Source organism: Seriola lalandi, unplaced genomic scaffold (genome assembly GCF_002814215.2).
Source record: "Seriola lalandi dorsalis isolate HSWRI2012SDOR001 ecotype SW California unplaced genomic scaffold, Sedor1 jcf7180002054346, whole genome shotgun sequence".
NCBI classification, from domain to species: domain Eukaryota; kingdom Metazoa; phylum Chordata; class Actinopteri; order Carangiformes; family Carangidae; genus Seriola; species Seriola lalandi.
In genome coordinates, this window is record NW_019524899.1 from 999,431 (window position 1) to 1,014,161 (window position 14,731).

A 14,731-nucleotide genomic window follows, 5' to 3' on the forward strand; every position below is an offset into this window, starting at 1 on the left:
ACAGAACTGTGACTGAATATATGTGGCTTTTAATATTTTTTATTAGTAGTGAAAGATGGTGGAATACAGAAAATCATAAACGTCAAATAACAATTTGGAAAACAGCACACTCTTCATTTATGTGAATGGGACCTAAAGAAGAAAAAACACAATTCCCCACTGCAAATATAGAGCAATATACTGACTGCAAGAATGACACTTTATCCATCATTGTTCTTATTTTCTGCAAAAAAGAAACAATGCAATTAGTCTGTGCTTTTTGAATGCTTTGGATCATCAAAAATAGTTTAAAAAAAAAACAACAACAAAAAAAGAACCTTAGAAGTCTAAATATAGACCAGAATGATGCATGAGTTTGTTTACCTGGGCAGTGTTTCACAGTAGGGATCACTATGAAAACACAAGAGTAAAACAAATACGAATTGAATGACTTTGCAGGACTCAGTAACAATAACAGAAACAGGACGGGGATTGCTGGTGACAACGATAATAGATCTGTGAATAAATGGTGAGAATGAGTGGGTGAGGGTCTTACTGCTGGGCCATAATGAGGGGGACGGGGCTGTCATAGCGCGGTGGCGGAGCCCTCTCCAAAGTCCGGCTGTTGAACATGGGCAGCGTGGACAGAGGTGGAGGAGCACCTCGGTTTCCAGCCATGTTCCTCAGCTCATCTGTGTTATCGTGAATGGTGTAGTGGTGGTACAGCTGAATTCTGCAGCAAACAGGACGTCACGTACATTATGTGTGTGATTTTTTCTACAACCTTTCCGTGTTAGATCAATGAGACTCAAATACACTCAAATTGTCTGAAAGTGTTGGTTGTCTGCTTCAACCATTAAGGTGGCAGTTACTAATTGGTACTTTTCGGATACTTGATTTTTGACTTTAAAAAACACACAATTAGCTTAAAAAATAGAATGTATTAATAAAGATTTGTTATAAAGAGTTGTTCCACCAACTTCCAACATAGTTTCATTTAAATAACCATACAATAACATTTATTATTACTACCCAATCATCATCATCATCATCATGACCTGCCAGAATTAACTTTTGACCCATTGGCGGCCCAACCCCTTGATTGGGAACCACCTGACTAAGATACCTAACTATGTAAAAAATAGTAAAATACAGTAAAATGCTGCTTACACATTATGCATAGGTATTAACCATCAAATAGTGCCATATATAATAGTATATCAGTCACAGGGACCATTTTACTGCAGAACCTGGAACCTTATAATATCTAAATATGATCTAAATACTTCTTCCACCATTGCAAATATGTATTAAGTTTGTCTTCAGTGTTCTGGTGATAATAATATTTATAAACGGGTGTTTAAAAGGCTGAAACAAAATGATGGCTGACTAATCTCTCATGTATGTTATTAATGCAAGTGGTGGAAGTATTCAGATGTTTCCTTTAAGTAAATGTACCAAAACAACAATGTAGAAATACTCTGTTCCACACTTAGATCAGAAGTAAAGGTATTCATTATGCAGAGTGAAAAATGTTTTGTGTTAAGTCTGTTAACAGCATCAGTCAGAGAGCAGTGGAAAACTCAATGTACTTACTGGTTTGTCCTTGCATTCCTTTTTGCACTATAAAGTAAAAAAAGATTAAGGTGTCATGTTAGAAAAATGTAATTTGGCGAACTGAGCCTTTATGACAATGACATTTTTCATTTACAAAACAGATACATACACTCCCTCTCGCCGGCCGTACATGATGTAGGCCAGCAGCAGACACAGGATGATGGCGAGGATCAGGGGCACGATCACTGTCACGATGTAGTCCGGGAAGTAGTCTCTGCTTGGGGGAGACTCAGGAGGGTCGAAGACACCTCCATCCTCCAGTATCCCCGAGCCCATCGTGGGAGCAGGTGGAGTCGGCTCCTGCTTTTTCAGATCAAACTGCAGCAGGGAGAGAGAGGGGAGACGTCACAGTCTTTCTTCTGTTTATGTGAGACACACAGCCGCAGATTATGGGACTCTTATTGGGCCATTGTGTTTCAACACTAAATCCTTACACAACCACAGCATGCTCATTCACATATATCATGTGTTGTATATCTATTTTCATTTAAAAGATATTCCCACATGAACATCCAAGCGTCTCGTCAGGCCTCACCAGCTCCGTCTTGCACCAGGTGATACAGTTGCTGGGAATGCGGCAGAAGTTACAGCCTCCCGGGGACTTGACTCTGGCCCCTGCTGTGCACTGCTTCTGGTGCTCTGGTGTCAGGACCCTCAGGAGACAGTCGGAGAAATACTCCTCGGACCCCACCTTCACATACACGCTTACACAAAACAGATTTTAATGAGCATTTTTTTATTGATATTTCAAAGCTAAAACTTAAGAAAACGTTTGCACAAATCTCTCTGTTTACCCTTCAAAGTGTCCTGCGAGAGGGAGGGGAACTCTTCCGCCACGGTCAAGGGCGTTAGTTATATTAACAATTTCCAAGGCCTCTGTGTTCCACAGCTTCTGTAAATCCTGCTTTATCTCATCCTGAACAGAAGAGGGCAGCACCCTCTCAATCTCCCGCAGCTTGATGAAGAACTCGGCTTGATAGGGTAACATGTCCTCTGTGAGGGACAGCAGTGATGCACCACATGTTATCTGTAGTTCCCCTCATATATTCTCATTCATTATTGCCATCGCTGTGCTGTGCATTTGTGATATCAGTGAAATCATACATACGTGCAGTGACTCTGATCACAAGTATGTGTCTGGCAGTTTCATAGCTCCGCTTGTTAACAGCATAGATCTGTCAGAAAAAGCATGAGAGTCAATTAGCATCAAAGTTATCAGTTTTCCAATCCATCCCCAGATATTATTTCACTGTTGGTTTGTGATGAGTGTACATTTACTTCCCATCAACCTGCCTTGTCTGCTTCTGCATTGGTTACGGATTTCCTTTATTTCCCCAGAATGCCATAACCCTCTGGCATCCTCTGTGGGACTTTCACACACCATCTAATTCACATCTTTAGACCGTAAAACATTTTTTTGAAAATAACTTTTAATAGTAAAATATTTAGTGATTTACAGGTGTACATTGACTTTCAATGAAAGTGGCACAAAAAGAAGCTTTAATAGTGTTTTGAGGGATTATAACTAAAGATTTGTCATTTTTTAAAGTGCCTATGTCGATTGTAATGTGTTTCAGGCACCTTGCAAATTGACACTTGAAAAATGACAATGAGAAAACAGATTAATAGCTGAGTTTGTACTGAATTAGGATACCATGCCTATGGGGTGGGGACAATTTAAATGATGCTAAACAAAGACAAAAAATAATGCGTAGAAAGTTGGCAAACATGAACCAAAATCAACCTGGAAAAGGCTGTAATTTGTCAGTATGGTCAGTTTTCTGAATTATAGGTACAGCTATAATCTGTGGTAATGTAGCATGTTTTCAAGCTGTACTACATTCTCTTTGATTGAGACCAAAGGGACACTTGAGAAATTCCTATCTCTCATTCTTCAAAGATATGTTTCCTACTGAATTTTTAATGTTGGGTTCAAAATAGCAGCTCTAGAGAGAAAAACAAGCTTTTGTCTCTGAGGGTTTGACAACAAAAACTGACATTTGCCACTGATGTTTCAGATAGCTGCATATTTTTCAGATTCGCCTCCACTGTAGGGAACTCTTATCTATGTTGGGCCCATTATATTCAGAGACAGGAAAATGTGAGAATATATAACTAAACAGCAAATATCAATGACTTCATACCTCAATTATATGTTTTCCTGCTGATGTTGGTGTGCCATAGAGGAAGCCATTATCATAGGGCTGTCTTTGGGTGAAGCGCAGCCACTCTGGTAGGTCTGGGTAATTCTGCCTGTTGCACTTAAAAATCATGGGGTCATCATACAAGCGCCCAGCTGTATAAGATACAAAAACAGGAGCAGAGAAATAAACAAATACAATGAGAAAATCTATAGCTTGTAACTTTGTTTAATAATGAGAGAAGGGTGAATTAATGGTTGGGGTTCTTACCGTAGAGTTTTGACAAAGGTTCAAAGTCGTTCTGGAAAGTCTCTCTCATCAGCTCATATGTAAATAACTTCCCAACAGGAGTGGAAACTTTGATCTCGGCATTGGCCCCAAACACACTGACAGCACAAACTGTGTGGAAATGTAAAAAAAAAAAAAAAAAAAAGCACCAAAAGATGCATCTGAATGGTCAAAAAATCATATCAAGAAAATCCTTAAACTTCACTTCAAAATGTAACACACCCCCTGATAACAGCTTGGTCTATACAGTCCGTGACAGCTGAAGACCATAGATTTACACTACAAACCACAGACCTGATACTACAACAGGAAGAGGGCCTGCCAGTGTAGTCATATTGCATGAAGTTGAATGATTTTGGGAATAAACTTGCCTGTATAGAAGAAGACCCAGCTCCTGCAGCCTGCCATCTTGTTTTGGCTTTTGATTGACAGAGCCAAGCGGAGAGGGGCTTGGTCACAGCAAAAGACATGTCAGGGCTATTTTTGTTCCACTCACCTAATAACATCCGGGAGGGGTGTCTATGAGTCTGTGAATGTGAGTTATTAAAATATGATGCTTTGTTATAGGCTAAACTACCAACAGTATGTACTGTCAGTCAATGATTTAATGATTATTATATTATTCTAATAATGAGTCATTTTCGTTGTTAAATGCCACAAATTTAATCGTTTCCACTTCCATTTGCTGTTATTTCCTGGTAATTCTTTTAATAATTGTAATTTATCTTAAATAATTCGGAGGTTTAGGGTGCTGGTTGGACAAAACAAGTATTGTGAAGGTGTCTTTGGGCTGTGTGTAATTATGATAAACATTTCTCAAAAATTTTACAACTTACAAAAAAATGATCAGTAATTTGAGAATATAATCAGAAGATTAATCCATAATGGAAAATAATCATCAGTTGTAGACTTATTGGCCTATGGTTAAAAAGTAACAGTTGGTTGAGCTGCAGCTAACATTATTGCATCAATAATAATAATAATGATAACAGTATAACACTCACAGGGGACATTGTTCTACATGGAGTACCTTTACTTTCAATACTTAAAGTACATTTTTCTGATTATACAAACTTTACTTAGTGCATTTAGTCAAGTAAAGTATCTGAATGCTTCCTCTGCCACTGGTAAAACTGCACTTGAGGGGGTGGTGGGTAACGTGTTGTGTCTGCAGATATCAGATAGCAACTATGAATGTATTTTTTAACTTCATCTATCTAGGAAATCATTTTACCCTCCATTTACTGTAGGTAAAAGTTAGTCTAATATACACAAACAATTATTTTATTCATTGACCTTTTTTAAACTTTCAATCACTGACTCACTTTGCTATGCTAAGGCCACAGTTAGACACAACATTTTCATGAGGAAGCTAGATGGCACTACTGCCTTACTGAAAAGTGGCTTACATCCTGTTTGACAGCACCTCAGTCCTCTCCTGCTTATTCATCTAGTTATGTCCTTCAGACTAGACCCTCAACTGCTGTGAAATAAAGTTGCCAATACGATAAAAGGGACAGTGGATGACATTTAAGTGAACATGAAACGAGGTCGCTCATGTTGTGTGAAACAGCTGCAGGAGTGTGTTGGCCTTGTGGGTGAATCGCGCTCCCGTAATAGTTTAAAAACCGAGATAGCAGTGGCTAGATTGAAAACCAGCTCTCTCCTCAAAAGGGAAATGCTTTGTCTACATTCAGAGATAATATTTAATGTATCTATCAGCACAGATGCAGAATGCGGGAAGCAACAATGTGGCTGCAAATAACGGATGTGTTATTGGCCAAGGAGGTTTGACGTGAGTGAAGTTTTACTGGGTCCTAATGCGAGTCGGTTAGCTTAGTAGCCACCGGTAGCCGCTAGCTCACTGTGGTTTTCCAGGGGGTCTCCCAGGCAAACAGTAAATGTGATTCATAATAACAACGGTAATAGGGTTTCTGTTGGCCATTTAGTATTTCTGTAGGAAACTGTATTTTTGTAGGTGATGAGGGGGCAATTTGGTCAGGTGCATATACTGCTACCACCTGAAATGACAGTTTATCCATTACAATTGTTTAACCATTGCTTTTAGTTTTTCCACCACATTTATTTAACTAACAGTTATAACGGTTGTTTAAGCCACTCATTTACTACTTTAGCATTTTTCCTCATAACTTTTAGCTAACTATCTTCCATTTACTTTTGCCATTTCACCATTAGCTAACTATAACAGCCAATTATCCACCACTTTTAACTCATAATTTCAACTATTTATCCATTACTTTTATTTAGCTAAGAGTTATTACTGTTGTTTCAGCCACTCATTTACTACTTTAGCCTTTTTCCTCATAACTTTTCCCTTACAGTTATTAGCCTACTGTTGTTTGAACCCCTAATTTTATTTTCAAGCTAACAATCTGTTAACAGACTGTTAATCCATTACCCTTAAATGTTTTAACCATTAACTTTTCCTTTTTCTTCCAACATTTTCAGTTTTGCCATTAACTAGCTATTTCAGCCACATATCCACCACTTATAACCTACAATTTCTGTTAATCCATTAGCTTCTCTAGCCTCTAGCTTTTTTATTTATATATTACTTTTAGCCTTTTTCCACTCTTCCCCATTAAATTGTAACCATCTTTTTCAACAATTTATTCATTTAATATTTTTCCCAATTACTTTTAGCTAGTTAGCTCTTCCAACTGTTTATACATACCTCCAGAACTCTTTAACGTTAAAAGAATCCATTTCTTTTCAACTGTTTAAACTTATTTGCTAGTTACCACATAATCCACCTCTGCACAAGGACCCCTCAGGCATTCTAAGTGGGCTCCAAAAGTCTGAGACCACTTTTCCTGTTCAGGTGGAAAAGTGGTCTCAGACTTTTGGAGCCCACTGTAAAGTACCTCTGGTAGGGAGTCACTGATCTACTGTCAGAAGTGAAACAGCCATCACTCACTACAACACAAGTTTTACAGTTAATGCACTTCTGCTAAGGATAATAAATTAGCACAGGCTGTTGTCAGGCTGTGTAAGTGTCTGGCACTAAGACCCAGCTGCTCCCTCCTCCATGCAGCAGCACTCTGCCGCTACGAGAGGAGGACCAGAAATCTGCAGCTCACAGAATGAGGAGATCAAAATGATGCTGTCTGTAAAAAGGGATTAAACGTAAGCAATCTGTCGTCAGCTGCGGCAAATCCGCGGTCATTACTGTTCTACTTTTCTGTGCAAATATTTTTAATGACTAATGCAATTATCTGTGAAGGTTAGGTTTTCATTGTGTAACTGCAAGCGAGCTAATGACAGATGCATCGTGCACACTTTCTCCGTAGCATTGGACGAGAATTGCAGCGGATGCAAGCAGGCCTTTAATGCGATCTGTTGTTTTTGTTTCTCCCCATCTGCCGGTTTAGTCTGGGCGCCACCTCGCAACTATCGGCTGCTGGTGGATAAAACAGATTTGACACCGGGGGTTGAGAAAGGAGACATGCCGTCGCTGAGCATCCATTGCGACGCTTGACTGACCATGATGAAGACCGAATCCACATCCAAGAGCACCGGCTCTGGCTCTACGCTCAGGAGCCCATCCCCGCACAGGAACGCGTACGAGGCGGGGATGCAGGCCCTGAAGCCCGTCAAAGACAATGCTGCGAATGGGGACATGCAGGAGGGCCCCCGAGGGCGCAGGTACGGCTCCAACGTGCACCGTATCAAAAACATGTTCCAGCAGATGCAGACCACATCCCCAGCCGATGCAGAGGGAGAGGACGCCACCAGGAACGCCGACAAATCGGTGCGCCTCTCCCTCCCCAGAGCCGGGAGCCTGAACGAGAACGTGGACCACAGCGCGCTGTTGAAGCTCGGGTCCACCGTGTCTGAGCGCGTCAGCAAGTTCGACACCAAACCAGAAAACGGGCACCAGCGGGCCTCGTCGCCAAGCTACTCCAAGCTGCAGGAGACACGCCGCATCTTCGAGCAGCAGCAAGAGAAGCAACAGCAGGAGAAGCTGGCCACCACCAGAGTCCTACTGAAGACAGACAAGGCCTCAGGCTTCCAGGATGGCCGGTTGGACGTGGTGGCTCGTTTCAATGGCAGCACAGAGTCCCTGGACAGCCTGGACACCAGTGAGGCTGTGTCCCCTACAGTCAGCCAGCTCAGTGCTGTGTTTGAACGGGCAGCCGAGCTCCGGAACAACCTCCACCGCCTCTCCTCTACCCCACCGCTCCCCGCTCGAGGGGTCAGCGCCAAGGTGGGTGTGTTGAACTCCAAAATAATCACAAAGAGGGTTAGTGCCTTTGTAGCAGGCAGCCAGGAGGAAGAGCTAAGCTTTCAGAAAGGCCAAGAGGGCCCCAGGGGGAGGGTGACTCCCCCATCTGAAAGTATAAATGGGGGCCAAAGCGCCCTAACTACTGAACTTTCCAGTAATGTAGGAGAGCCAAATGAGCATAGAGGAAAGACTGTTTCAGATGCAGGTGTTAAGGCCAAAGCTGAGCTCAAACCTGAGGAACACCCCGGGGCCAGTGAGCCTAGCAGCACATCACTGCAAGGTGACATCCACATTTCTGTGGAGAATGGAGAAGCTGCTGCTCAGAAGCAAAGCTCTCTAAAGGGAGGTGAGATGGCAAGGGATGCTGAGGAGGACGACGACAGGACTCTGAGAGACGACCAGTCGGGCCGAGACTCTGTGGATATCAGTACCTACAGCGCAGTGGGGGAGGACTTTGGAGGAAGCCAGGTGGACGAAGAGGAAGATGACGGCGATGACCGCTACGAGCCTGAGTCCAGCTGTGTGGAGATTGCTGGGCTGCCTGCTGAGGAGAGCCCGCCTGCTTCCAGGAAGATCCGCTTCAGCATGGATCCCATCAAGGTGAGGATATATGCTCTGGGAAAACACAGAATTAATATTAAATATTGCAGGTAGAACATGAAGACACTATCTTTGAGACTATATCCTCAGAGACTTGCTTAATTGGGCTGAGTTGTTGAGATCTGCTTAGTAGTAATGTCTGTATTCTGGTGTGTGTGTGTGTGTGTGTGTGTGTGTGTGTGTGTGTGTGTGTGTTTGATTTTTTTTTTCATCCTGTGTGTTGTGAGGCCGGTTGGACTTGACCTTAAAGCTTATCTACTGTGGTACAGTCAGCCAGTGTCGCTGTCAGCTGTTTTAATGAACTCACTCAGCTTCTGCTGGTGTCAAAATGATGCTGACATTTTGATTTTACCCTGTTTCAACACGGGGCTTTGCACACTACTAACACCCTCCCTCCACAGTAGTTAATGCATGATCCTGCATTCCTACTGTGCAGCTGACATGGGCCCCTAAAGAACTGCGATGTAGATACTTATCTGAAATGTGGTGGGAGCTACTTCAGTAAATAATTGCTGGGGGGGGGGGCAAAAAGGCCTGGATAATTAGCCCTGTTTTTAGAAAAGTGAATACTCTGCCATGGCCAATGAAAGGTCGGTGGACAGTGTGTGAGGAGCTGAATGAGGAATGGAGTGTTTTTATGTGTGAGAGCGAGAGAGAGGAAGCGAGAAAAGAAACTGTGATCTCTTCTTGGACCAGTGAGATGAGAGAGGAGGAGAGACAAGGAGGAGGAGGAGGAGGAGGTAGAGTTGATTTAAAGTGTCTCTCTGTGTCTGGGGGTGGTTTAATGATCCGTAGAAGAGCATCGGATCCTCTGCAGCTCAGTCTCGCTGCTCGGCTCTGCCTTGAAGTTTGAGGCATACAGAGACTAAAGTGAGCCCTGACACTGTACATCACAAACACATTCCCTCACACAGAAAGCCATTTCAGTGACTAAGGGCTCCTGTCCCATATCATGACCACTCAAGTTGAAAGTTGCTCTTGCTCTCTTCTCATGGCTGCACATCAGCCAGCAGTGCCTTAGTCACTTGGCCTGATATTTCAAAATGCAAGAGTTTAAAAATATCAGATAATGGAAAATAGGTGGACATTACTAAACATAAACAGCTTCAGCAACAATCCTTCATATTTGGCTATAAAAGAGTTGTGACAAAGATCTGAACTAAGGCAATGTAATGCAGACCTGAGCAGTAAACTTTTGAGAGAAACTGTTCAACAATTTGGGAAAATGTCACAATTCGTTTTCTAGCTGAGAATTAGATGAGTAGACTGATAACACTCTTGTGTCTTTATGGTAAATAGGCCACAACCAGCAGCCAGCTAGGTTAGCTTTATAGCATAGCACAAAGACTGGAATTAAGGGTAACAAGTGGCCTGGCTCTGTACAAATGTAACTAAACCAACCTTACAGAACCTCTAAAGCACCAAGCATATATCCCAAAATGTTGTACTGCTCCTTTAATATCTAACCACCTTAACTAAGATGATAGTGACGGTAAATATGGCATATTTGGAGCACTTGAAAGCTTGGTTTCAAAATGTCTACAATTCAATATTTGTGACTAAACATAGTGAATTTTATTATTAAGTTGCTATTCAAAAACACGCTGATTGGTACATGGAAATATGTGACATCATGTTTTTCCAACAGAGCCAAACTGCCATAAACCATTGGATAATAGTGTGTTTATGTGTGTCCCAAATCCCTCATTGTAAGAATCTAATTGAGACAACTGGTTTTTAGAGCCTTTTACGGTAAATACGACAGTATGAAATTTAAAGTAGTAAACGCCACTGAAAATGAAAGGCACCTTGTGGACAGTTGTTGGTCATAATGTGCCAACAAATGTTGCACTTAAGCTCAGTTCAGCTAAAGGCAGAGAAGAAGAAGGAGATTACTAGACAATGTGACAATCAATGCGAGTTGCAAAATACATAAAGCCTTGCAAATGTTTTTATGAGGAAGGAAATGCATACAACACGTTTGTCAGGCATCAAGGGTACACATAATGTGTCTTGAGGAGAAACATAAACATGTATCCACAAGGAACCTTTAAATAATACTTCTACTTCTCGATAATGTCTACAAGTAAAAACATAATTTTAAACTTGAATTAAAAAAATAAGAAATGCAGCCTATAAAACATACAACAATTACTATGGGAAATGTAATACTGACATATCTGTGATTAGCTATTGTTGAGCTCTAATATCCACACAATCTGGAGGAAACAAACTGTCTCCCCTCCTGCTGAAAAATCCCATGAATCCCATTTAAATCATGCCCTGAGCTTAGCATGCCCATCATGCAAGTGTAATACAGAAGGAAAAGGGAAAAACGGATATCTGTCACATTATTTTATCCTCGTGAGATCAAAGATGGATAGCAGGAGGAAGCATTATGTATGGTGCCATAAAGAAGTCATAAAAAGCAGAATTTGGTTGTGACCCTACAGCCATCATCAGAGAATAACCTCCCACTGTGTCCTTTCACACTGTATCATTGTGGCCTTTGTTATGGAGATTGATGCAGGGGTGGATGAGAGTAAAAGACTGGGGTGGTGGTGGGGGGGGGGTTGTTGAGGTCAAATGGGAGGGGTGTTATTATGCAGCTCAAATGTCATGCGACTGTATAACTGCCAGCTCTTAAGTCACAGTGTCAGTTTGTTTCTCTTCCAAACAGGAAGTGCCCATTTTTAGTGCATATTTCCCCTCTGTGCAGCTTTTGGCCACAGTTGAGTCTTGTTGTGGTGATGGCGGTTGGATGTCTGGGCGCATGTCTTTCTTTGTCCCTGTTTTACACTGAACGCTCCTCTCTGTATGTCTGTCTGTCTGTCTGTCTGTCTCTCTGTCTGTCTGTCCTCCCAAACTGGCAAAAATAGCAGTTCTGCTTCGGGTAGAGTTCACACTAGAGCCTTTGTTTGCTCCTCCTGACACTCTTTTTCTCGCTCCTTCTTTTCTCCTTTTCGCTCTTTGTCACCAGTCTCCTACTGTTAGTAAAAATAGCAGCATTGTTATCGTCACAGACTTGCCTCGCTTTTCAGGGGCTGCCTCCTTGTTGAACACAGGAAGTAGCCTCTCATGTCTTATTTATTTTTTTTAGCGTGTTTGTTTTGGCTTCATTTTATATCACTCAGCATCAGTGCACTGTAGTTCATGATGTTAGTCTGCTGGCATGTAGTGATTTTTTAATTATTTATCCTATTGTTGGTAGAGAGCTTTTTTCAAAAAAAAAAAGCGTAAGATAATCTCTACTGGATTTGCACTGTGTTCCCACGAAACTAAAAATAATCAGATTTATTTTTCATGCATCAGAATCACCTTGCTCCCTCATCACCTAGCCGACTCTTACACTTTTTTACCCCCCTCCCAAAATCAGCATCACAACACACACACACACACACACACACTTTCTCGTGGGTTTCTGCTGCCTACGCAACTCTGAACAGCAGTCCTGCCAGCCTGCTCAAAGAACACTTATGATTTTCTTTCGCACTATATCATTAGCACAAACGATGACTGTTCTCATATTGTAATAAACTGAGGGTTTTTGAAATTTGACAAACATAGATGGAGGAAAATCGCATTTTTTAAGGCTGCTATCACATTACCCAAAATGCAACCTTTGGTGGTTTGTGTTCGCCGCTCAGGTCAGCCGATGAGGGATCGCCTGGGGAGAGGTAATACATCACCATATGTCAAGGTATCCTCAAACTGTCTGTTACTTAGACTCAGCGGGCCTGCAGTATTTCATACAGTGCATTACTCACAGCCAGGAGGGGTGGGAGAGCAGACAGATTATCAGCAAGGTCACTCTGTCCCACTTCTCAGTCCTGCAGTGGTGGTGGGTTGCAAGCATTTTACGTGGTGTGCCCACTCGCTCAGGTTACTGCGACAAGCCACGTTATGCAATGTGGTGCTCATTATGTCTGAGTGATGTTGTGTCTTGTCCAACCTGCCATCATGTTGTCAAGTGTAAAAAAAAAACAAAAAAACAACAGGCGGTGGTTACAGTGATCTGTAAGGTTATGCCTGTATTGTATGGAGCAGTGAAGATTTACAGGGATAAATTAAAGAAAAAGGCTGATGTTTTCTTACTGTCAACAAATCTAATCAAAAGATCTAAATGAACAATATCAATACTTTGAGATACTATACTTTCCCTATTTGTTGGGGACTATTTTCATATGCGGATTTATGCAAATTTAGTGCTCAAAATAAACTTCAGTTCCAATGTTCATGATAGTGAAGGAACATGTTATATAGTGCAACGGTGTCTCTCATTTATGAGTTTTTAATCATTTGGACAACAATGGAAGTCAATGGCAACTGTAATGTAAAGTGTTAAAAAATAAAATAATATGCAAAAGAAAATGGAATAAAATTCCCTAGATCTGTGTACATGAATGTGAACGTGCTCATGTGCAAAACAGACAATGTAACGTGTAAATATATTTGATATATATAGAAAATATAAAATGCTTTACCATGGCAGTAAAGTGACTGCTAAATATGATCAAATATAATAAGGAAATTACAATAGTAATGTGCAGAATATTGATATGAATAACAACATAAATATTCATGTGTAATATACCAAACTTATAAAATATGTAGTTATAAAGAGTCTGTATCCCTCCACATATTATAGTGCTATTCAGTTCTCTATTGCTGACCTTATTCTCATGCTGCTGTGTCTATCCCCAGAGTCAGCGCTAAGCCTAAACATGACTGCTGACCAAAGACTGGCCTGCCAAAATAGATGGGCTCTGGTGGCATGCAACCGTTACCGTGACAAAGCTACCATATCCATTTTGTTGGCTGGGGGCGATGGCACCCAGGGCCACATCCTTATTTTCTGTCTGCGTGTTGCACATCTGGGATCTGGATTAACCCCCCAATTTTAGGAGGATTTAGAAGCAATTACCTGCCACTTCTGGCCATGTTTAACCTGTGGTGGTTGGGAAAGCAATTAATGGTGGTGTCATTAAACTGTTCACAGGAAAAGTGCTTCTTTTGGTCTTCATATGCCTAACTTTGACAGCTTGATGAAGTATCACACAGGCATTCTGACCCTAAGAAAACATATACACAGAACAGCGAGGCACACAAAGACAGTAACAGCAGCCATTTCACAGATCTCACATTATGCATGGTAATCACCTTAAATCACTTTGGCATTTAAGGTAGAAATGGAGAGTAGTAGTGAGGCTCACATGCCTGAAACTAGTTGAAATAATTGCAAGAATAGACTGGATAATAAAAATTATGGAAGGTTGGGTGCTACAGTATGCGGAGAGACAGAGTGGAAGCGCTATTTCTGTTGTGAAAAACCAATGGCACCACCTCCACACATTCTATTGGCTGAATCCAAAATTAGATCTGTTTTTGGAGAGTTAAGAGGGAAAGAAACACAGTTAACATGCTGCTGTGGGATGTGGGGGGTTGGGGTGGGGGGTGGGGGGACTTGCTAGTTACACTACCACAGTGTTACCCAATTACATTGTAGCCAGAGGGCCATCAAGATAGAACCACACTGTTGGAGAGCAGAGGCCTCCAGAGCAGCTCTATCATTTACCCATCTCTCTGTCACGGCAACTGCATTGTAAAATGTTAGTTGTCACTTACTGGCTGTTTTTAATACCCTTTATAGTCCCAAGTGGGTGCTCTTTATAGACGCAAACACAATCTGTTAGCTGGTGAGTGGCTCGAGCTAGCTGCCCACAGAGCTTTTGTAGGACATCCCAGGCGGCTAGTAGCAGAGGGAGGGAGGAAGGGAGTTTCCTGGCCATCTGTTAGCTCCTCTGACCTACTATCTGCCACAACTGGAACAGTGTCCTTCTCCAGCCCTGCCCGACCCCCC

At 41.8% G+C, this 14,731-nt stretch overlaps 2 protein-coding genes across 3 annotated transcripts in view; one reads left to right on the top strand and one right to left on the bottom strand.

Annotated features, from left to right (window-relative positions):
* Positions 1-23: 23 nt before the first annotated feature.
* sgca (sarcoglycan, alpha) lies at positions 24-4,519 on the bottom strand. Of its 2 annotated transcripts, XM_023407826.2 has the most exons (11): positions 4,397-4,519; positions 4,008-4,136; positions 3,741-3,892; positions 2,705-2,771; positions 2,391-2,589; positions 2,132-2,300; positions 1,706-1,914; positions 1,576-1,602; positions 536-712; positions 364-390; positions 24-223 (listed from the first exon to the last, which is right to left on the bottom strand). In XM_023407826.2, the coding sequence occupies exons 1-11, from the start codon at positions 4,431-4,433 to the stop codon at positions 217-219; spliced, it is 1,200 nt and encodes a 399-aa protein (XP_023263594.1). In that variant the 5' UTR covers positions 4,434-4,519; the 3' UTR covers positions 24-216. The 2 variants fall into 2 exon arrangements, with proteins under 2 accessions (XP_023263594.1, XP_087030528.1); XM_087174402.1 differs by lacking the exon at positions 24-223 and having other exon boundaries at positions 360-390.
* A 2,567-nt stretch (positions 4,520-7,086) lies between these two features.
* The window catches only part of LOC111656137 (neurabin-2-like), a 19,955-nt gene continuing 12,310 nt past the window's right edge, over positions 7,087-14,731 (top strand). The window contains exons 1-2 of the mRNA XM_023407728.2: positions 7,087-7,172; positions 7,418-8,871. Coding sequence (XP_023263496.1) covers positions 7,531-8,871 — 1,341 coding nt within the window. The 5' untranslated portion in view covers positions 7,087-7,172; positions 7,418-7,530. The remainder of the gene's footprint in view (positions 7,173-7,417; positions 8,872-14,731) is intronic.

Coding starts and splice junctions, on each gene's coding strand:
- sgca (XM_023407826.2), bottom strand. CDS start 4,433: ATGGCAGGCTGCAGGAGCTGGGTCTTCTTCTATACAG. Junction 2,301..2,390: donor CTCGCAGGACACTTTGAAGG/GTAAACAGAGAG, acceptor GTTTTGTGTAAG/CGTGTATGTGAAGGTGGGGT. Junction 713..1,575: donor AGGAATGCAAGGACAAACCA/GTAAGTACATTG, acceptor TGTTTGCTGCAG/AATTCAGCTGTACCACCACT.